General features: G+C 40.6%; 1 protein-coding gene across 3 annotated transcripts in view; it reads right to left on the bottom strand.

The window, feature by feature from the left end:
• Orc5 (origin recognition complex, subunit 5) overlaps window positions 1-24,023 on the bottom strand; it is a 64,625-nt gene that overhangs the window by 14,525 nt on the left and 26,077 nt on the right. Inside the window, exons 7-13 of one of the 3 annotated variants that reach the window (XM_006235947.5) lie at window positions 21,806-21,854; window positions 21,634-21,724; window positions 19,978-20,030; window positions 18,984-19,096; window positions 17,878-17,925; window positions 12,703-12,813; window positions 6,980-7,162 (exon numbers count right to left, since the gene is read on the bottom strand). In XM_006235947.5, the coding sequence (XP_006236009.1) occupies window positions 6,980-7,162; window positions 12,703-12,813; window positions 17,878-17,925; window positions 18,984-19,096; window positions 19,978-20,030; window positions 21,634-21,724; window positions 21,806-21,854 (648 nt within the window). Of the gene's footprint in view, window positions 1-6,979; window positions 7,163-12,110; window positions 12,331-12,702; window positions 12,814-17,877; window positions 17,926-18,983; window positions 19,097-19,977; window positions 20,031-21,633; window positions 21,725-21,805; window positions 21,855-24,023 lie in introns of those variants that run through there. The other 2 variants (XM_039107753.2, NM_001014186.1) reach the window with 2 other exon arrangements.

Raw genomic sequence — 24,023 nt, 5'->3', positions numbered from 1 at the left:
TCCCCCTCCCCCCTCCCCTTCCTTATGGGTGTTCCCCTCCCAACCCTCCCCCCATTGCCGCCCTCCCCCCATAGACTAGTTCACTGGGGGTTCAGTCTTAGCAGGACCCAGAGCTTCCCCTTCCACTGGTGCTCTTACTAGGATATTCATTGCTACCTATGGGGTCAGAGTCCAGGGTCAGTCCATGTATAGTCTTTAGGTAGTGGCTTAGTCCCTGAAAGCTCTGGTTGCTTGGCATTGTTGTACTTTTGGGGTCTCGAGTCCCTTCAAGCTCTTCCAGTTCTTTCTCTGATTCCTTCAATAGGGGACCTATTCTCAGTTCAGTGGTTTGCTGCTGGCATTCGCCTCTACATTTGCTGTATTCTGGCTGTGTCTCTCAGGAGCGATCTACATCCGGCTCCTGTCGGTCTGCACTTCTTTGCTTCATCCATCTTGTCTAATTGGGTGGCTGTATATGTATGGGCCACATGTGGGGCAGGCTCTGAATGGGTGTTCGTTCAGTCTCTGTTTTAATCTTTGCCTCTCCCTTCCCTGCCAAGGGTATTCTTTTTCCTCATTTAAAGAAGGAGTGAAGCATTCACATTTTGATCATCCGTCTTGAGTTTCGTTTGTTCTAGGGATCTAGGGTAATTCAAGCATTTGGGCTAATAGCCACTTATCAATGAGTGCATACCATGTATGTCTTTCTGTGATTGGGTTAGCTCACTCAGGATGATATTTTCCAGTTCCAACCATTTGCCTACGAATTTCATAAACTCGTTGTTTTTGATAGCTGAGTAATATTCCATTGTGTAGATGTACCACATTTTCTGTATCCATTCCTCTGTTGAAGGGCATCTGGGTTCTTTCCATTTTCTGGCTATTATAAATAAGGCTGCGATGAACATAGTGGAGCACGTGTCTCTTTTATATGTTGAGGCATCTTTTGGGTATATGCCCAAGAGAGGTATAGCTGGATCCTCAGGCAGTTCAATGTCCAATTTTCTGAGGAACCTCCAGACTGATTTCCAGAATGGTTTTACCAGTCTGCAATCCCACCAACAATGGAGGAGTGTTCCTCTTTCTCCACATCCTCGCCAGCATCTGCTGTCACCTGAGTTTTTGATCTTAGCCAATCGCACTGGTGTGAGGTGAAATCTCAGGGTTGTTTTGATTTGCATTTCCCTTATGACTAAAGATGTTGAACATTTCTTTAGGTGTTTCTCCGCCATTCGGCATTCCTCAGCTGTGAATTCTTTGTTTAGCTCTGAACCCCATTTTTTAATAGGGTTATTTGTTTCCCTGCGGTCTAACTTCTTGAGTTCTTTGTATATTTTGGATATAAGGCCTCTATCTGTTGTAGGATTGGTAAAGATCTTTTCCCAATCTGTTGGTTGCCGTTTTGTCCTAACCACAGTGTCCTTTGCCTTACAGAAGCTTTGCAGTTTTATGAGATCCCATTTGTCGATTCTTGATCTTAGAGCATAAGCCATTGGTGTTTTGTTCAGGAAATTTTTTCCAGTGCCCATGTGTTCCAGATGCTTCCCTAGTTTTTCTTCTATTAGTTTGAGTGTGTCTGGTTTGATGTGGAGGTCCTTGATCCACTTGGACTTAAGCTTTGTACAGGGTGATAAGCATGGATCGATCTGCATTCTTCTACATGTTGCCCTCCAGTTGAACCAGCACCATTTGCTGAAAATGCTATCTTTTTTCCATTGGATGGTTTTGGCTCCTTTGTCAAAAATCAAGTGACCATAGGTGTGTGGGTTCATTTCTGGGCCTTCAATTCTATTCCATTGGTCTATCTGTCTGTCTCTGTACCAATACCATGCAGTTTTTATCACTATTGCTCTGTAATACTGCTTGAGTTCAGGGATAGTGATTCCCCCTGAAGTCCTTTTATTGTTGAGGATAGCTTTAGCTATCCTGGGTTTTTTGTTATTCCAGATGAATTTGCAAATTGTTCTGTCTAACTCTTTGAAGAATTGGATTGGTATTTTGATGGGGATTGCATTGAATCTGTAGATTGCTTTTGGTAAAATGGCCATTTTTACTATATTAATCCTGCCAATCCATGAGCATGGGAGATCTTTCCATCTTCTGAGGTCTTCTTCAATTTCTTTCTTCAGTGTCTTGAAGTTCTTATTGTACAGATCTTTTACTTGCTTGGTTAAAGTCACACCGAGGTACTTTATATTATTTGGGTCTATTATGAAGGGTGTCGTTTCCCTAATTTCTTTCTCGGCTTGTTTCTCTTTTGTATAGAGGAAGGCAACTGATTTATTTGAGTTAATTTTATACCCAGCCACTTTGCTGAAGTTGTTTATCAGCTTTAGTAGTTCTCTGGTGGAACTTTTGGGATCACTTAAATATACTATCATGTCATCTGCAAATAGTGATATTTTGACCTCTTCTTTTCCGATCTGTATCCCTTTGATCTCCTTTTGTTGTCTGATTGCTCTGGCTAGAACTTCAAGAACTATATTGAATAAGTAGGGAGAGAGTGGGCAGCCTTGTCTAGTCCCTGATTTTAGTGGGATTGCTTCAAGTTTCTCTCCATTTAGTTTAATGTTAGCAACTGGTTTGCTGTATATGGCTTTTACTATGTTTAGGTATGGGCCTTGAATTCCTATTCTTTCTAGGACTTTTATCATGAAGGGGTGTTGAATTTTGTCAAATGCTTTCTCAGCATCTAATGAAATGATCATGTGGTTCTGTTCTTTCAGTTTGTTTATATGATGGATCACATTGATGGTTTTCCGTATATTAAACCATCCCTGCATGCCTGGGATGAAGCCTACTTGATCATGGTGGATGATTGTTTTGATGTGCTCTTGAATTCGGTTTGCCAGAATTTTATTGAGTATTTTTGCGTCGATATTCATCAGGGAAATTGGTCTGAAGTTCTCTTTCTTTGTTGTGTCTTTGTGTGGTTTAGGTATAAGAGTAATTGTGGCTTCGTAGAAGGAATTCGGTAGGGCTCCATCTGTTTCAATTTTGTGGAATAGTTTGGATAATATTGGTATGAGGTCTTCTATGAAGGTTTGATAGAATTCTGCACTAAACCCGTCTGGACCTGGGCTCTTTTTGGTTGGGAGACCTTTAATGACTGCTTCTATTTCCTTAGGAGTTATGGGGTTGTTTAACTGGTTTATCTGTTCCTGATTTAACTTTGATACCTGGTATCTGTCTAGGAAATTGTCCATTTCCTGAAGATTTTCAAATTTTGTTGAATATAGGTTTTTATAGTAAGATCTGATGATTTTTTGAATTTCCTCCGAATCTGTAGTTATGTCTCCCTTTTCATTTCTGATTTTGTTAATTTGGACACACTCTCTGTGTCCTCTCATTAGTCTGGCTAAGGGTTTATCTATCTTGTTGATTTTCTCAAAGAACCAACTTTTGGTTCTGTTGATTCTTTCTATGGTCCTTTTTGTTTCTACTTGGTTGATTTCAGCTCTGAGTTTGATTATTTCCTGCCTTCTACTCCTCCTGGGTGTATTTGCTTCTTTTTGTTCTAGAGCTTTTAGGTGTGCTGTCAAGCTGCTGACATATGCTCTTTCCTGTTTCTTTCTGCAGGCACTCAGCGCTATGAGTTTTCCTCTTAGCACAGCTTTCATTGTGTCCCATAAGTTTGAGTATGTTGTATCTTCATTTTCATTAAATTCTAAAAAGTTTTTAATTTCTTTATTTCTTCCTTGACCAGGTTATCATTGAGTAGAGCATTGTTCAATTTCCACGTATATGTGGGCATTCTTCCCTTATTATTATTGAAGACCAGTTTTAGGCCGTGGTGGTCCGATAGCACGCATGGGATTATTTCTATCTTTCTGTACCTGTTGAGGCCCGTTTTTTGACCAATTATATGGTCAATTTTGGAGAAAGTACCATGAGGAGCTGAGAAGAAGGTATATCCTTTTGCTTTAGGATAGAATGTTCTATAAATATCCGTTAAGTCCATTTGGCTCATGACTTCTCTTAGTCTGTCTACATCACTGTTTAATTTCTGTTTCCATGATCTGTCCATTGATGAGAGTGGGGTGTTGAAATCTCCCACTATTATTGTGTGAGGTGCAATGTGTGTTTTGAGCTTTAGTAAGGTTTCTTTTACGTATGTAGGTGCCCTTGTATTTGGGGCATAGATATTTAGGATTGAGAGTTCATCTTGGTTGATTTTTCCTTTGATGAATATGAAGTGTCCTTCCTTATCTTTTTTGATGACTTTTAGTTGGAAATTGATTTTATTTGATATTAGAATGGCTACTCCAGCTTGCTTCTTCTGACCATTTGCTTGGAAAGTTGTTTTCCAGCCTTTCACTCTGAGGTAGTGTCTGTCTTTGTCTCTGAGGTGTGTTTCCTGTAGGCAGCAGAATGCAGGGTCCTCGTTGCGTATCCAGTTTGTTAATCTATGTCTTTTTATTGGGGAATTGAGGCCATTGATATTGAGAGATATTAAGGAATAGTGATTATTGCTTCCCGTTATATTCATATTTGGATGTGAGGTTATGTTTGTGTGCTTTCATTCTCTTTGTTTTGTTGCCAAGACGATTAGTTTCTTGCTTCTTCTAGGGTATAGCTTGCCTCCTTAAGTTGGGCTTTACCATTTATTATCCTTTGTAGTGCTGGATTTGTAGAAAGATATTGTGTAAATTTGGTTTTGTCATGGAATATCTTGGTTTCTCCATCAATGTTAATTGAGAGTTTTGCTGGATACAGTAACCTGGGCTGGCATTTGTGTTCTCTTAGTGTGTGTATGACATCAGTCCAGGATCTTCTGGCCTTCATAGTTTCTGGCGAGAAGTCTGGTGTGATTCTGATAGGTCTCCCTTTATATGTTACTTGACCTTTTTCCCTTACTGCTTTTAATATTCTTTCTTTATTTTGTGCGTTTGGTGTTTTGACAATTATGTGACGGGAGGCGTTTCTTTTCTGGTCCAATCTATTTGGAGTTCTGTAGGCTTCTTGTATGTCTATGGGTATCTCTTTTTTTAGGTTAGGGAAGTTTTCTTCTATGATTTTGTTGAAGATATTTACTGGTCCTTTGAGCTGGGAGTCTTCACTCTCTTCTATACCTATTATCCTTAGGTTTGATCTTCTCATTGAGTCCTGGATTTCCTGTATGTTTTGGACCAGTAGCTTTTTCCGCTTTACATTATCTTTGACAGTTGAGTCAATGATTTCTATGGAATCTTCTGCTCCTGAGATTCTCTCTTCCATCTCTTGTATTCTGTTAGTGAAGCTTGTATCTACAGCTCCTTGTCTCTTCTTTTGGTTTTCTATATCCAGGGTTGTTTCCATGTGTTCTTTCTTGATTGCTTCTATTTCCATTTTTAATTCCTTCAACTGTTTGATTGTGTTTTCCTGGAATTCTTTCAGGGATTTTTGCGATTCCTCTCTGTAGGCTTTTACTTGTTTATTAATGTTTTCCTGTGCTTCCCTAAGTGTGTTCATGTCTTTCTTGAAGTCCTCCAGCATCATGATCAAATATGATTTTGAAACTAGATCTTGCTTTTCTGGTGTGTTTGGATATTCCATGTTTGTTTTGGTGGGAGAATTGGGCTCCGATGATGGCATGTAGTCTTGGTTTCTGTTGCTTGGGTTCCTGCGCTTGCCTCTCGCCATCAGATTATCTCTAGTGTTACTTTGTTCTGCTGTTTCTGACAGTGGCTAGACTGTCCTATAAGCCTGTGTGTCAGGAGTGCTGTAGACCTGTTTTCCTTTCTTTCAGTCAGTTATGGGGACAGAGTGTTCTGCTTTCGGGCGTGTAGTTTTTCCTCTCTACAGGTCTTCAGCTGTTCCTGTGGGCCTGTGTCTTGAGGTCACCAGGCAGCTTTCTTGCAGCAGAAAATTTGGTCTTACCTGTAGTCCCGAGGCTCAGGTTTGCTCGTGGGGTGCTGCCCAGGGGCTCTCTGCAGCGGCAGCAACCAGGAAGACCTGTGCCGCCCCTTCCGGGAGCTTCAGTGCACCAGGGTTCCAGATGGTCTTTGGCTTTTTCCTCTGGCGTCCGAGATGTGTGTGCAGGGAGCAGTCTCTTCTGGTTTCCCAGGCTTGTCCGCCTCTCTGAAGGTTTAGCTCTCCCTCCCAAGGGATTTGGGTGCAGAGAACTGTTTATCCGGTCTGTTTCCTTCAGGGTCCGGCGGGGTCCTGCCGCTCCTGGGCCCTCCCCCACGGGAGCCCAGAGGCCTTATACAGTTTCCTCTTGGGCCAGGGATGTGGGCAGGGGTGAGCAGTGTTGGTGGTCTCTTCCGCTCTGCAGCCTCAGGAGTGCCCACCTGACCAGGCGGTTGGGTCTCTCTCTCACCGGGTCTGGGAGCAGAGAGCTGCTGCGGGCCGGGATCCGCGGGTGGGGGACTTCCGGTCAGCAATTAGGTTCTAAAAGTGACTTGTGGTAAGAACCCTAATTTTCTATCCAGTTTGTCTATGAATGTGCATGTGTGGTAAGTCTACGGAAGCCTGGTGTGTCTAATCTCCTCCAAAGCAAGAACTCCGATGAGCCGTATACTAAAATATCATGCAAAGCCTGCTTAAGGAGGACCATTACTCTATCATGTATCCACAATATTTGAAAATGTAGCAGGCATTTCCATAATGGAGACTGTCCCTAATCATTTCTCCCCTAACTCACACTCCCTTCTCTCTGAAAACAATCTCGTTCTAATGTGTGTGTTTGCCTTTACAGTCGCTCTAGCAACAGTACGGGATCTCTGATACCTGCATTGTACCCTGTGCTGCAGCACAATGGTGATAAGCAATGGTCCTTACACCAACAGTGCAGCTAGTGAAAATCATATCAGCGTCACCGCTTCCAACCCAGAGGCATCCGCAGCTGTTTTAAGAGCCTCTGAGGTAAGGAGCCTGCTGCCCAGCGGTGGGTGGTACAGCAGTAATATGCCCACGGGGCGGGGGGGGGGAACTGAACAATTTCTCTCTCTATAAGACACTTGGATCTCTAAGTCACCGAACGTCAGGGACTACTGAGGTAAGGAATGCTTGTCCCTACCTTTAAACTGACCCAGTACTCAGACTCTGAGCATGTGCGTGCTATGTTCTTCAGTGCTGTTCTGTTCTCAGAATAATTACAAACGTCTCCACAGAAGAGAAGGAAGCTACAGACACAGTCGGGTCCTCTTAGATTGTCTTTATCCAATGCAGTGTTTGAAGTGAAGCAGACACTTACAAATACCTATTAGATAAGATTTTAAGCAAACAAGGAAAACTTCAACTATAAGAAGGATACGGTACTAACTTTGAAATCTAATTAAATTTTATATGCTTTAGGACAAGAAAAAAGTTAAATAGCTCCCATTTTAAAAAAATCTGAAAATAAAACAAATACAACGCGTATGTATGTGTGTTTGAAGGAAAATGCCCAAACTCTGGTTTTAGTGAAATAACATGTCAGCTCTTGTAGCAGCAAAGAAGGCTTCCTTGCAGTTGCGGTGAATGAAGGACAGAGCACCCGCCTGCCCACACTGCCAGGTAAAGGAAAGCTCCATTCTTCATTCTGAGCTCAGAAGGCAGATGAGCAGACATCTAAAGGTTAATTAATTACAAAACTTTGGGAGAAGAGACTAAGCTATTAATAAAAAAAGTAGTGCAGCAAAGACAGGCAAATATATCCTAATACATAGGATGTGAAATAAAAACAAAGTAGAAACATCTATTTTAAGAAATAAAAATTTATATAGTAACTTATATTCTAAAATGTTTTCAATAATGTTCACATATGTAAAAATAAATCCACAGGAAATTGAGCATTTCTACTAAATGATGTACAACACGACATGCAATCACCCAAAAACTGCATGTAGCTGAACACACACATGCGTACACACACACACACACACACACACGCGCGCGCGCGCGCGCGCGCGCGCACACACGCACACACACGCACACACCTGCCAGCCAGCAGGCTGCACGACAGTGTTTTCTGAGACTTCGCTCTTACCTCTCACCCATTTCTTGCTATTAACTCCTAGCACATCTTTAGAATATAACTGTCATGTTAAATAATTACATGTATGAATCACAATAAATTCCCTTAAATTTATTTTTCACAAGTGAGGAAGATCAAAAATGTAAGTCTCCACTTCTCAAAAAACGGAGTTTTCCTTTTCAAATCACTTTTGCAACTTATTGACATTGATTTTAGAAATAAACTAGCAATTTCATCCTTTGGGGAAAAGGTAAAGTAATGTGGCTTAATATTTTAAAATAAGAATATGTGACAAGTGTAAAGACCTGTATTTGTGTTCCTGCTTTAAAAAGTAAATGTTCAACATTTTCCCAACAAGTTAGTAATTTTTCATCAAAGAGAAAAGAAAAAAATGCAAAAAAACCATAATGTAGACTTACTATGCTTGTGTGAAAAGATAACTTGCTATTTTACCTCTGAGGAAGGTCTTTAAAGGTCCTATCTGATCGAATTAGAAACATGAAGGTAGCACCCATAAGGCTCCCCATTTGCTGCGTGGATGTGGTGTGGAGGCGTGGAAACAACTGAGGGGAACAGCATGAGGCAGCAGCCCCATCCGCACAATGGACGGCACGCTGCACTGGCCTTAACGAGGACTTTAAAGCAGATACCTACGGATGACTCAAAGGTGTAAAGGATAAAGACTAGGTATGGCTCACATCTAAGAGTCTGAAACATTTGAAATGTTTTCAAAATTGGGTAAATCTGAACAGCCACACACTTTACAATGTTCAGTGTGCTGCTCCTCCCTCTGCTCACCTAGACACGAAAGCGCTGGTGAGTACACTCACATGCTCGTGACGATGATTAGTATAAGCACTGAGAATTATTTTCAGATCTCAAAACCTTGAATCTATCCTAATATGTTTTTTATAGTTTCAATACAGAAATGATTCAAATGAAATAAAATAAAAATAATTTTTTCTTTGTGCTAACTTTAGATGTACATATCATAAATAATTCCTTTCACTCAAACAAACCAAATGGGGAAAAATTTCAAAATCACTTTCTTTTTAAATACTAGGGACAATGCTGAGTTAAAGCTGGTTTCTACAGCAACTTAAAGCTACAACACAACACTGCCATCTAGTGTTCACATCAAAAAAAGAACGTCCAATACAAATGATACTGAAGTGTACTTAACAACATAAGAGTTAGTTCTGGTAGGCAAGAGTACAGTTGACAGATGAATCAGAGGAGAAAGAAGAAAAACAGGACCAGGCACTGAGATTCACTGCTGACCAAAGGCAAAAGAAGCGAGGCAACCTCCTTGCTATCTTACACCTAGATGTTATTCTTGAACACAGTGCATGCTTTTCTTTTCTTGGTTAACTTACTGACCAGGCAGAAGCAAAGGTCAAATCCTTATGTCTACGTAGATTTATCCCCTTGGTTTTTCCTATCTTCTATATCCTAATAATTAGAATGACCAAGTTCCAAAAAGATTTTATAAGCAAGCATATATGCATATTCATTTATATGCTTTCAACATCTGAAACACTATAAATACCAAATGTTAAAGAGGTAACAAAAGGTCAAGAGCTTCCACTGCTACCGATAGAGCTCTTCCTAGCTGTGTTAGTACAGTAACGCACACACAAGGATCAGTGACACTCACACACAGTAATCCCTACATCAGAAACCTCGCTGATGTAAACAGTAAGACGCCCTAGTACTTGCAGCACCGTAGATGAGGCACAGGATGTGCTGGGTGGCAGGGGTGACACTCGGAACTGCAACAGTAGCAGTCGTGCTGCAGTGACCACTATTACGACACAGCCATAGCCCTTGCCAACCAACCTCCTTGAACAGCAGCTGCTAAGTGTTTCCTGACTTTAGTCCTGCCCCCTGCCTTCTCTAACTGTATCCAACTGTCAACCGATGTCATTGCTTTTCCTTTTGGCACAACTACTGTTTAAGTAGATTAGAAATACTAAAGAACAAATCAAGTCCACTCATGCTTCCCAGTCAGGCACCGCCTTTCACCTTAACTGCCACATTTTTCTTACAACGCAGACATAGTTTTCTGCTTTTAGTCTCTCGTGAACCTCTCACGCTTTCTTTTACAACCTTTTAATACTATTTTTATGTATCCTCCCCAGTGAAGTTGCAAATTCCCAAAGGAAATTTTTAAAAAATTATCCTTGTTTGGTTCTCAAAAAGGTAACTTGGGGGCATCTAAGAATTACAGTCACATACACTGTAATATTGCTTCTTTTCTGCTTGAAGTCATCTTTGTCTTCTCTTCTATCTAAGCTGAATTTGCTTAAAGGTAATAACTCCTGATATCCATTTTAGTCACTGTAGTAGCAGACACAAGTAAAAACCATGTATGTTGTATGTAGAAAGTTACTAAGTAATAAAGGCCAGACATGTGCTACAAACTTAGGAATCCAGACCTCACAAGGAAAAGGCAAAAGGACCGTGAACACGGTAGGCACAACATACCTACATGCTGTCTCAACAAAAGAATCAAGCAGAAAGGTTCTAACAAAGTCTTGTGCTTGGCTAAATAATGGGCATAACTTCAGAAACAGCGAGTTTGAAAAATATAGAAAACTTTTAATACAGATTAAAACTGAATTAGGTTTTTAAAACTCTCAGTACCTGGTAATTGTGTATACAGCCTAACAATTGGCTACCTTCCTTCAACTGCAGACCCTGTGTACACACTTGTGGGACAATGAGGTCTGCTCTTCCACAGGGCCCAAACCGCTCCAGGAGGCAAGGCACCGGAAATTTACCTCTCGCTGGTGGGTATCAGGCTGTGGGAAGCCACAGGATACGTCTCTGGGGACCAGTAAGTGCCGCTAAGGCACCGACATCCAGAGCTGTCTCAGAGGTTCCTGGGCTTGCAAGGAGGCGGAGGCAGTCGGTTCTCAGGCTCTCGACATCCTGGCACCACTGGGATGCCGAGGAAGAGCTGAGAACTCTTGGGGCTCACGGGGCTGGATCTAGACTGGGCCAAGGGGGAAAGGGGATGCTCTGGCTGGTCCCGTGGGGAGTCTTTTAGCTGGATGGTGGTGGCCGGCTTGGGCTTAGTGACAGCGCCTCTGGGAATGCAAAGAGGCCTTCCGCAGGAGATTAGACAGCAGCTCTGTAGGTGAAAGGCTTCTCTACAGCTCCCCACTGCAGATCCGGATAAAAGAGGCAGTCCACGGTTTCAAGGCATTTATTGCCATGGTGGCAGGTGGATGTAGTAAAACCGTACCCCACTTCTCAGAGTGAGCCTGAGATTAAACACCTTTGGCACAGAGGAGTGTCTGGGAAGGAAAGGCTATTGGCTAAGCCTCCAGGCCTTTAGGTCCTCATTATAATGGAGATCTGTCTTGACCTAAGTGACCTGTGGTCAGGTCTTCTACCTGTGAAGGGGCTTGGGGCATTTCCCTTAGGTGATGGTCACAAATCTATGGAGGGCTGCAGGCTGGAAACCGGCCTAGTTTCCTGGGAGTCAGGCAAAACACCTACCCATCCCTTTAGGGTCATGGGAGTTTCAAACCTCCTCAACCTGGAACCAAGGTGTCTTTCACTGCCGCCCCTCCCCCACACACTAACTTTCTATAGATTCATATAAAGTCTTAGGTTATAAAGACACTGTCTAGATCCAATGTCAAGAATGTTGAGACTACTATCTATTTTTGGTACTTCTGTAGTGAATTAAAAGGTATCATCATGTTACAAAATCTAATATCCACCTTGAGGTCAAATTTATAGTGAAATAATTATTATGTAAGTTTACATATGTAACTACATATTACATATACATACAGTATATCCCATAATACAAACTGCTCACTGCATGTGATGACTGTGCTCTAAGAGAGGCCGCTTTCGTCACTGCCTTTTCTACTCCTAACGCACGTCCAGTCTTTCAGAGACATTAAGAAAGCTAGCATGGCTACACTTACAGGATTTCCTTTAAGGGTGAATGAACTATTTAAAAACAAAACTCCCAAACCAAACACTCCTTTTCTGCTGACGAGCTCATGCTGCCATCTAGTGAGATGCTGAGCAGTGAGCTATCCTGCTGCAAACACTGAACAACAGGAACAGCCTAGGAAAAGGGTACTCAGGAGAAATAAAGGCAGTCCACACCATTTCCTGCACACCTAAGAGATGTTTTCAGTAGATTATGGTCATATATTCATCAATGTAATCATCAACCTATATGTTTAATCAGCAGTAATTTTTAAAATAACTTTACTGAAAAAAGGAAAACAAATCAGAAACATTAAACTGATTTTGCCATTGCTTATAAAGTCTGGGATGACTTCCGGGAGTCTGTGTCTGGAGGTTTGATGCAGCTGCCCCTCAGCACCTCAGGAGCCCTGATGAAGGAGCCGCAAGGACGCCGAAGGTGAGGATGCACAAGCCTGTGTGTAAGACAGCGTGCATTTACACACGGTGACCTCATCGCCAATGTACTTTACGTCATCTATTACTACAAAACATAATCTAATGTGAATGCTATACAAGCAGTTGATACATTTGTATTCATATTAAATAACAAGAAAAGGCCTTCATAAGCTCAGTACAGAGGAAAGTCACTGTCTTCTTTTTCCACTGTAGCTGGTTGAATACATGAATTCCAAACCTAGCTCTAAAAAGGGCCGACTGTACTAAGAGCAATATTCATTGTAAAGTTAAAATATTCACGTTTGTTGAGCAAAGATCTCCACGCAGATTTCCATAGTACCTGAAGAACTGACTGGGAATGGTGGGGAAGAACCCAGGATGAGGCCTACCTGGGAGAAGATGTTTGCAGTTGGAGCCACTCTGCTGTCCACTATACTATATAATATTGCTAATAATCTGTCCAATGGAAATGGCTTTGGTCCAAGAAGATGATTGCTTGTCTGTAGAGAGAAGAGAACATAAGACTTTTTCCTTATTCCACAATGTATGCTTTCTATACTATACATGCCCAGGAGTAATATATTTACAGTTTTTCTCTCAAATATACTAACGAATTTAACCTACAGCCCTTACGACGTGGCCTGTTACCATGACTCAGCTTAGGCATGTTTACCAGCATCCATTAAGTACACATAACGGTGGGTTCCGTGATGACATTTGACTATCACAGATAATGCAGTTGGCCACATTCGCACACGCCCACTTGCACTCTTGCTGTCTCCCACTCCCGCAGAGCCTCTATGTCCTAATCGGGTTGGCCCAGCGAGCTCCCCCACAGGGTTGTTGGAGCAGAGCCACCGCACCAGTGCTCATGCTGCTGAAGAAAGCTCTCTCCATCCTCAGGAAGGGGAGTCAAGCAGCCCTTCTAAGAGATTCTGCACAGTTCTGTGCTGTAGACCCTACCTTGTGCAGATAATGCCATATCTTTTATAAGTGACCTTAAATCTCCCCCATACCAACAAACAGGAAAGAATCCAGCCATTTGCAGTCTTGTACTGCTATCCTGCTGTGCACACTGCCAAATGACTTTTCAAGATAATGTATAACCAAAATTAAGACTTTTTTAAAAAACCTCTTGTGTCTGTGTGTCTGAAAGTGTGTGTGTGCCCCAGAGGCATGCTGGGGCTGCAGAGGCTGACGAGGGGTTGGAGTTACACTGCTGTGGGCACCACGTGGAGCACCGGACTCTCTTCATGGCTGAGCACCTCCCTAGCTCCCACATCAAGTTCTTAACTGATACGTTACTTAGTTCCCACCACTCCTCTTCTGACCAAGCCTTGGAAAAAGATCAACAGAGTTTAAAAGATTGGGAGCTAAAAATACTATCTTAATTTAGCAAAGTAATACAATTGTATAATTTGTAAATAAGCTGTACGCCTAAAATAATTTTATAAAAGAAATTTCATTCTATTAGCAGATTACTTTAAAAGCAGGATAAAAATATAAGGACTTCTTATTAACAGTGGAAAATAAATTGGGAAAGTTTATCCCTTAGAGTACGTAAAAGAAGAATGTAATGGAAAAAGCCCAAAACCTATCAAAGTATACAAACAGTGTTTTCAGTTATACAGAGAGGTTAGAGATGATGTTCCTGTCTTAAATTTTGCATGCTTTTTCTACCAAATACTTCAAACATTGAAAAGCAGAGATTTAATATAAGCAGTACCAATGTACTCACTGCCCAATCTTACCAAATCCAAATATACAACATATGCAGAGAAATAAAATCTTAGACTGTGTTACTAATAAGGTGAAATCCACTGAATGCTTTCCTTCCTCACTGTTCCTTTCTGTCCCTGGAAAGAATCCTAATCTAAATTGTGGGGTTTTCATCCTCACACTGGTTTTCACAACAGTACTGCTTATGTATCTATTAGAGGCATGAAGCACTGTATGACTTTAAATTCCATATAAGCTATATCATTTTGGATGTAGCTTTATACCACATTGCCTTTTCCCCTTAATATTACACTTCCTGAGATTTGTCTATATTTTACATATTTTATAGCACTGAAGTGGACATTTATGTTTTCTTTGGAGACTTAGTTGTGTCATGTGATATTTTTCTGGAAACTGTCTTATGAGATGATGGTTTTGCTGAAGCAGACACAAGGGAGGGGGATGTTTTGCTGAGAAAAGACATGAGGTGTTTTTTGGAAGCAGCCTGGAAAAGGGGCATGTTTTAGTACAGCAGACACTTGAGAGAACAGGTAATGTTTGGGGAAAGTACCAACATAACCAACAGTCAGTGGACAACACTGTAGGATTGGTTCGCCTTGCCACTCTTTGCTGGTCTTTGCTTTCACTGGTCTTCACTGAATACGCTGTGTGGTATTGGTTTGCCTGGCCTTCTTTGCTGATCATCTTTTGTAGTGACTTCATGGGGAAAAACATACCAAAGAACTTCTGGTGGTGTCCGGAGGCTTCTTACCACTTCCAAGGACTCAGACAGATTGGCAGAGCCTTGCTGTTTCTCTGGATCTAATTGCCGTTGCTGAGTCGTGAATGGTGTTTGCGAGTGGATCGAGCTACCACTGCAGGTTCATGTGAACTGAACTGCCGACATCCTGACAACGAAGACTGGATTCATGCCAGAGAAGTATTTCTAATCAGGCCTACATCTTCCTTTGCCCTACTAACCTGTCCTTTTCACTACCTCTGGTGCATGGTGGGCTGGAAGGGAGGCTAAAGCATTTAAACGCACTTGTTAAAGTAGGTTCTGAAAAACATAAGCCTTCACAGCCCTAATAGTTATTAATCTTTTCCATTTTTATGACTTATCACTACCATATTTACTTCTTAAGAAAGCCATCACTACACAGACACGCTGCAATTGACAGTCCTGCACCTCTGTCCTTGTGTGCACACAACAGACAGACGTACTTCTGCAGGACAGCAAAGACACTGCCAGGGGTTTGTCAACAGTGACATTTGTTTGCTTCTTTCCTTTCTTGAGCACTCAGGAAGACTTAATGCGGATGGATGGAGGCCATTTAGCTGAGTAGAAGTGATATAAGTTCTTCCAGGAAAAGACTTTTCAAACCACTGGGTCCTCTCCTTCCTCCTTGCTCTCTCTGCTGTTACTTCAGGACTGTGTCACTCGGCATCACTGTTGGACGGAAGACGGACGCCACACAACTCTCATTCGGTTACACTGTGAGCAACGTAGAAGGTCTGTCCTGACAAGCCATTCAGGGTCTTGGGATTTCTTTTTCCTGCAGTGTGACTTAGCCTTACCCTTGACCAATATACACACTTCATTTTTATTTGATTTGATACTGTCAGCCTACAGAGTAGGCAGACTCTGTTTTATAGACTGATTTATGTCAGTTTTGTCAATCCACGACTGTAACGCTGCACTGTGGTCATAACTTGCACTGCCTGCTAATACTCAAGTTTCTTTGTGTATCACTTCCTGTCCTGTCACTCTGCAATGGGTTAGTAAAACTGCTCACTCTTTCTAATCTCTTGCCTACTGTGAATTCAAGAGAGTAGGAAACATTAACGGCTTTAGTGTAGACCCTAGAATTGGATCCTAGTTCAAACTGTAAAAAGGTAGGGAAATTAGTGAATTTCCTCAAAACTGAAGAAAAACCAGAGCTGAAAAATTGCCCTTGGAATACAGTACACAGAGAACAAAGGAAATAATGAAGTGGCTTTGAAAAGCACAGCAACGTCTGATGCATCTAACTGCTCAGTACCTCAAGACCAGATAAAGGGAGAAGCAGCAACACAGGAACCTGCGGATGCTCAGAGGCAAAACCAAGTCAAGATAATAAGCAGCCCAACCCCAGGTAACTGCAGCACAACCGTAACAGTAACAGAGGAGACAAAAGGAAGGACAGGAAGATCATACACACATCAGAAAAGGAAGGGAGAGGTTGAGAGACCTTTTTATACCAGCAACAATGAAAGACAAAAACCAATGAAATAAAGCTTTGCTTTTTAAAGTCCTGACAAAAACAGCAGTAGTTAAGAAGGGTGGAGAAGAGCTTATGGACTCAAGTGTGAACTCAGTTCTCCACCTCAGCCCAGTCTGCAGTAGTCTGGGGACACAGAGCAGATGAGCTCTCCACCTTTAAATCTGTCCACTGGCTTTAACCTGGACCCAGCTAATCCTCTGCTAAAGGTACCCACGAGTATAATAACTGAGATGGTCTAGATTCTCAGACAAAGTTAGCTTGATTCCGAACTGTGGTTTTTAACTTCCACTGACCTGCTTATGAATGTCCACCTATTCTGGGAAATCTTACAGATGCTCCCACATGTGATCCTCTTCCTTACACTGGAGTTTTGTCTTGTTTAAAGACAGAATCTCACTATGTAGTTCTGATTGGTTTGATACTCTCTGTACAGACCAGGCTGGCCTTGAACTCATAGGGATCTGTCTGCCTCTTTGCCTTCTTAGTGAAAAGTACTGGGATTAAGTACATTAAAAAGGTATACAAATCATTTGCTTATAATAATCATAAATAAACTCATTTAAAGATATTCTTTGCTCAGATCTTACCATTTACTAAAGACAAACTAAATTCTATAGTAATGAGATATATGTTTACATAAATAATTAAATCTTTGCTGAATATTTGATGCAAGATATAGAGCAGCTTCAGTGTTCTGCAAAGTTACTCAGTATTTTGGTTCTATACTCACTGTGGTGACAACATCACTTTGCAAACACATATCAGACAAAATGGCAGAAGCATTCATAAGGGAATTCTCTGGAATTGCTTGAAATTCTGTCTTAAACCCAATCTAAACTTCATTTTACTCAAACAAGCAGGCCAAACAATAATTTTTAAAAGTATTCTAAACTGAAATAATCCAAAGATAAACTAAAGAAACAATGGTAGAAAAATATTAAAGATTTTGTTTCCTGTAATTAAGCTATTTTTTCAGAGCAGGAAACTGTGTGTGTGTAGTAAAAACACTGCAGGGTGTAACAGACAACTGTCTCAACTCTGAACACATGCCCTTCACACAGCACGGCGTCACACCCAGCTCTGTGATGCAACATGGGCCAACCCCTCAGATCAGCACGGGTTTGATTTTAAGTGAACTCTTTGGTTGTTTAATGTTTAGAAATCGTTTACTGTTGACATAGACCCACAGTATAAAGTGTTGTACTCTACACTTCCAAATTTTACATCACTGAAATCAAATCTCTTACCTGCTTAAGTGTTTATGGTTTCTCATTTTTACTTCATTAATGGGTTTGGGGGAGGGTGAGAACATAGCGGAGTTTATTCCACTGCGTTCATGTAAACAATCCAGAGAACTTTTCCGTCAAGGAAGTTATTAACAGCTCTGTCGGCTCAGTTTTATCTCTAGCACCTGCTTCTTTCCATTGGCATTCATATGGTGCACGTAATAAAACATCGTTAGACGGAACATTATCAACAGAGCTCTTACATGCACATAAAGTTACACATTCATTCATTTCCTTAATGATCCTAAATGCATACATTTTTCTAAATTCAGAAGAGAACTTAAAATATGAATACCTTCTCATGTTTCTTTAGAAAGTTAGTTTTCTTGATTTTTCCATGATGCTGTAATTAAGAAAAATAATATTTTTAGACTAAGAAGCTTAAAGTAGAAAAAACAATCTATTGAAAATATGGTATACATGCTCATTTTATGTACATACACATATATATGAGATTCAGAAGTCAGGGGCTAGTTACACTTGTCCCCGAAAGACTAGTAACAAATGACCTAAAAACCAAAACCAAAAAACCCCAAAACTTAATCATTTAAATTAAGTTTTAAGTTCATACAAATGTTTTAAGTCCAGAGAAGAGAGCAGTGTTAGGCTCCGTGTTACATGATGGCAGGAGTTCAGATGCCCAGAACTTACATAAGCATACATGCCGATGGCTGTGGCAGCCTCTCTGCAATTCCAGACTGGGGAAGAGCAGACAGGGCTGCTCAGAGCAAGCCGCCTAGAAAATTCACCAGTCTGTGAGTTCAGGCCTTCATGGAAAGACCCACAATGATTTCAAAGTCCACATGTGTGTACACACATATGCATGTTCAACTTGTTCACATACATGCACACAATCATGAATATATGCACACACACATAAAAATGGAAGAAAAGAAGAATGCTCTGAGGGAGTAAAAATGCTTTAGATTAACATTTTGCACCCCATTTCTTCTCTTCTGTAAGCTTCCTACTTTCTCCCAAGTTCCGATTGTGACTGTACAGCTACAGGTCTGAATTGTGTGTTAAGCATCTCCTGGTCTAATCTCCGCCCCTTAGATATTTACAGATATGGAGGACTTCAAAGCTGTCACTGCCTGGTATCCAGAGGACTGAAGACCATTCAGACAGCACCCATACTCCATAGATGTTCGAGGTCCTCATGAAAAAAATAAGTATGCCAGCTATATAATATGCTGTTCTCTGAATCATCTTTAGGTTAGCCAATACAATTTAAATGCTCTAAAATGATTAATATTTTGTATTATTTATAGAATAATGGCCAAAAAATTGTTTTTCATGTTCAGTATATAAACTTGTATGTTCAGTTTAAAGCTTGTATGTTTGAACCTGCAAGAACAACTGTACTCCTAGGCTTTTCAAAACCACAGATGTTAGCAGTACCTTTAGGAAGAACCTCCTGTCCGTTCTCGCGGGGTTGTAAGAGGCAAGGTACGCAGCAATAAGAATAAACTTGGAGTAATATGGAAGCTCCACATGGGTGTACGCCGAGAGCCCTGAGTGACAGAGCACAGAACAGCACTCGTCAGGGCCGTTAGGTGTCTGTCACTGCCCGTTCCACATGGGTCCCCCTGGCCCACCACCGCTGTGCTCAGCTTCTGCTGTGCACCCTGGCACCACCGTGCTGACCGCCATCGGGCGTGCTTTGCTCGCTCTGTTTCACTGTGTCTTCCCAATCTGAAGTCTAAATGCTACTCTTTCTTCCTTTAAAACTGTTTTCTCCATTAAACTCTCTCCAAAGACCTATATGACCACAGAATAGGAAAATTTACCTCTATTTCAATTTCCCCCGCCACACACACACACACACACACACACACACACACACACACACATCCCATATAATATTATGCAATATGTTAAAAGCTACTTGAAGATAAAAATAGTAACCCCTTTTGATAGACACTACCCACTGAAGCCATATCTAGTATACTATTTTTCTGTAAACCCACAATTCCATGCATGAGATCTGACACTGTGTGTCAGTGAAAAGCCTTATATGAGTATCCCTTAACATCTTTGCAGTAATTTAAAACTAGCAGATACAGATACATTATAGCATTTTTTTCTAAATCTAGTCATTTATCTTTCTTTCCTACAATATACTACTAGCAATCACTTGTAAATCAGCCGGAGTGCTAAGAAATCAAGAAAAAAAAATAAAAAACCAAAAATCCTCAATACTACATCATACCCTTAAAAGAGAACAAAAGCATTTGAAAATAAAATCACTGAAGAACCCAAGCTAATATAAAGTTGGATTTTATTTCATGATTCATGAAATATTCCATATGCTGAGCTAAAGTTGTATCATATAATTGGATTGCACTGAATCCCCAGAGGATGAGCTGTAGCCGCCTCAGGGGTTCCCTGATACCTTTCAGCTGTCCCAGGTCTGTGGCATCTTTCTGTAATGTTTCCCACTGCGAACTAAAATAAAAAAAAGGGCGCAAACAGATTGAAAAGACACAAGAAATCAATATGCGGTAATAAAGAGCTCCATAAAAACCTACCATGTTCATTAGCAAACAGAAAGATAATACATACGCACAATGTACGTGTTTGTACACAATCATTTGATACATAGTAACAGTGTAACAAAATACTCAAATGCTAATTTTTTAATAATCCTTTTTACTCTGATCATAGGTGTAAAGTTATCAAAATTACAATAAATTAATACCATCAGCCACTCTGTAAGCTCCCAAGAGCTCTAATCATTGTATTGGATACAACTGGAAATTAATCTATGGAATAATCGCTGAAGTGTGTCTAATCAACCTAAAGATTAAGTCCTTCAAGAGCACACAAACGCAGAACTAATGCATATGAATCTGTATTTTTCAAAAATTCACCACTGAGTACTGAGATTTAAAGTGTGTGTCACCATGCCTGGCCCTCTTGCAATTTTTAAAAGAGATATCATATCACATAGGATGGCTTATCAAGCAATATCTACTCACATGCTGTTCTACACTGCGTTTGCCTTTATTTTCATTATGATAAAACTAAATTCAGTGTTTACTATCAATCTTTTTGGGTACACTTTCCTGGTGTCTCTTTGCCATCTGCAGACTGTCCAGAGTGCTCAGAGGTGCCTTATGAAGTATTCCCTGCTTAATTCTGTTTTCTACAGCTTTAATACTTGAGTGACAGGTTGAAAATACAAATATTTTGGCTTCACTTCTCTTTGAGTTTCTCAAAAATACTGATCAATTTGCAAGTTTTAGTCACTTTCTTCTGTGTCTTTTTGCTTAGAACTCTAAAGATGTTTTTCTTATATTTTTAGTGTAAACACTTTCCAAGTCTCAAGAATAGCCTTAACAATGTTCCCATCAAAGACGTTAGAAGGAATTATGTTGCTTTCTTTATGTGAGGAAAAAATGCCTCAGCAGAAGTGACTGGGTGACACTGAGACCGGAATGTCTACGGACTGTCTGGGGGTTACTCCAGTAGACCTGGAGGAAGAACGGGTCACACAGGAGAGATGGGGCTTGAGTGCCGACCTAAAGATGCGGTGTGAAGCCACATTCTGATGACGGCAGCTACTAGATGCTGCAAGAAGGTGAGGCCCAGGACGGATTTTAGGCTTCTGACACTCTGATCTGTAAGGCTGTGGTGACTTATTAATGCAGTGGACAAGTAGAGTCTCTGAACCGACCATTCTGGATAATCTGTGAACACTTCTGGTGCATCTTCTTTTATTGCCCAGATGTTTGCTTTACTCTGGTGTTGGAGTTTTATAGCTCTCCATTGTTTCCTAGCTCCATGAGTACTGATTATATAAGCTGAATCTTCCCTATCATACATATGTGAAGAAGTAAAAGGAAAACATGTATACATTGGTTTTATATGAAGTTTAAGTAGCTTAAAAATTTGAAGTATTCTCGAGTTTAGGTTTTAGATAAGGGAGCTTAATCAGTAAATTCTATACAAGTATTCAAAAACAAAACAAAACCCAAACACCTGCTGCCTGTAACAGTTGTAGTCCTGGCTCTCTGGATAAGCGATACTTAACATGTAACACAGTTACCTTGAGACCTCCCTCAGATACACCGTCTGCATGGCCTTCTTCAAGTGAGGTTCAATATTTCTCCACAGTTTGCGAGTATCACGCTCACCTGCTACTCCCGGGAGAGAATTTCAATAATTCAAATCTTGTATCATTTTTCTCACATGAGATATTAATAATTATAGTTAGTTACCTTCTCCTTTAACTACAGGCTCACAATATTTGGGGAAATTAAGCACTGCCTATGAATTTAAAAAGAGAGAAGACAAAAAGGAGGAATCAGTTATAATTAGAAACCTTCTTTTCATATACATTTATTACAAATTATGCAATTTTATTTAAATTCAGTTTTAAGTAAAGTATAATTTTATAAACAGTAAGAGTATCGATAATGATACAGTAGCAAACATGCTATTGGCTAAATCCTCCCTAATGCATTAGGCTCAAATAAAATAGCAAGGCGTAATTTGTACTCTTAGCCATAATGTTTAATAAAAAGATCAAGGCCAGACAATTAACTGCCATTTTCCAGCATGTGAACACCATCATAAATTAAGCATCACCTAATTAAGGATGATTTAGTGTTTGCACTGGTCATTGCACATGTGAGTTCTTGGCACTATCCCAGGCATGCTAAATCAATTGGAACATAATACCCAACAACCTACATGTTGTAACAATGTCTATAGACATTCTATGCATTAAGAAGCATGAGAAGGATTAACTAACTACTTACTAGTTTTCCATGTTACTAGCCTACTGAAACGCAATTTCAATAAATTGGTAAAATGGGTTTGTATGTTTACATACTGAGGTGTGTAACTAACATTAATTTGACCCTAAGTACTTTATGATGAAATGATTTAGTAATAGAGCCTAGATAAAAAGAGACATAATGATACAGCTGTACAAATTCAAATTCAGAGGACAAAATTAAATACTAAAATTAACTTCAGAGAGAAAAGAATAAAAGAAAGCTATCTGCCTCAACTAACGTCTTGCCTTAATTTTAGACTTTCAGACCTAAGCACAGAACATAATTGCTAAGGCATCAAGTCAACAAACCAGTTAACAGCCCAGGCAAATTCTGCACCGCTCTCTAACGTCAGCCAAATTCTGCACCGCTCTCTAACGTCATGCCCATTTCTCCCACATTGATTTCTCCCTATCAGCAAATTTCTCCTACTTTGTATCAGGATTTCTGTCTTAGTTAATGTTCTATTAATGTGACAAAGCACCATAATCAAAGCAACTGATAGAAGAAAGCATTTAACTTGGGGCTCATATTTGCAGAGGGTTAGTCCCAGACCATCTCGGAGGGGAGCATGGCAGCAGGCTTGGCGGGCATGGCGCTCGCTGGAGCAGTGCCTGAGAGCTTAGATGTTTATGTGCTAGTAGGAGGCAGAGAGAGAGAGAGAGAGTGGATCTTTTAGAGCCTCAAAGTCCCTCCCTAGTGACACACTTCTTCCAGTAAGACCACACCTCCTAACCCTTTCCTAAATAGCTCCACCAACTGGAGACTAACTATTCAAACATGTGAGCCTATGGAGGCCAAGTTCATTAAACCAGCACAGACTATGCTACAGGGATAGCATAATAGAAATCCAAGTACCTGAAGCAGTATTGCTAGTTTCTAGGAGAAACAAAATAATAAGGTGCTAATAAAAACTACAAAATTACTCCAAAACCAAGCAGAATTTTAGCTTGCTTTTATGTTACCAATTTCCACCATCAGTGCACCTCATGTGTTCCCACCCAGTTTTCAAGTTTAAAATACATTTTTACTAGTTTCATCAATAGTAAGAAAAGTGAGGAACATATGTAAAACCCTATTGAGAAGTGCACTATTGTTGAAAGCACAATTTTATTATGTCACCTGGCAGCCGAGGAAACAGAAGCAGAGTATAGTCTGCCGATAAGCACACAGGATTCTGTTTGCCTGGACTTAACTATGGCTCTGTGAGGTGATCCGAGAATTTACTTCTGAATCAATAAACAGCACTTCTATTAAAGCCCCATTCGGGTAAGCAGAGTATTTTCTAGTTTCGATGGAGAGACCTGCATGGCTTTAGACGATCAGACAATCTATTAGAACACTGACAGGGCTGTAAAGGCAGGGAAGGCAAATGAAGAAGATTCCCACCTCTTCCCCAGTGAGATTTCCAGCACAATTTCATTATGATTGGCAAGATTACTTGCTGGGAGATAGTCTGATATATGTAAACTGTGTTAGAATCCCCTTAGTGTGACCACATTGCCTCCCAGTTCAATAAAATACTAATCTGGGAGCAGCCGTGCAGACGAAATGAAGGTCCCAGAGGTTGTTAGACAGGGAAGATTACTGGGTGGTCAGAGTTAATCCCAGGAGACTTCTCTGGTTGCTCACGGGAGGCAGTGGTTACAGGGGAACT

Source organism: Rattus norvegicus, chromosome 4 (assembly GCF_036323735.1).
Source record: "Rattus norvegicus strain BN/NHsdMcwi chromosome 4, GRCr8, whole genome shotgun sequence".
In the NCBI taxonomy this organism is placed as follows: domain Eukaryota; kingdom Metazoa; phylum Chordata; class Mammalia; order Rodentia; family Muridae; genus Rattus; species Rattus norvegicus.
Note: the sequence above shows the minus strand (reverse complement) of the source record. Positions and strands in the feature narration are given on the sequence as shown.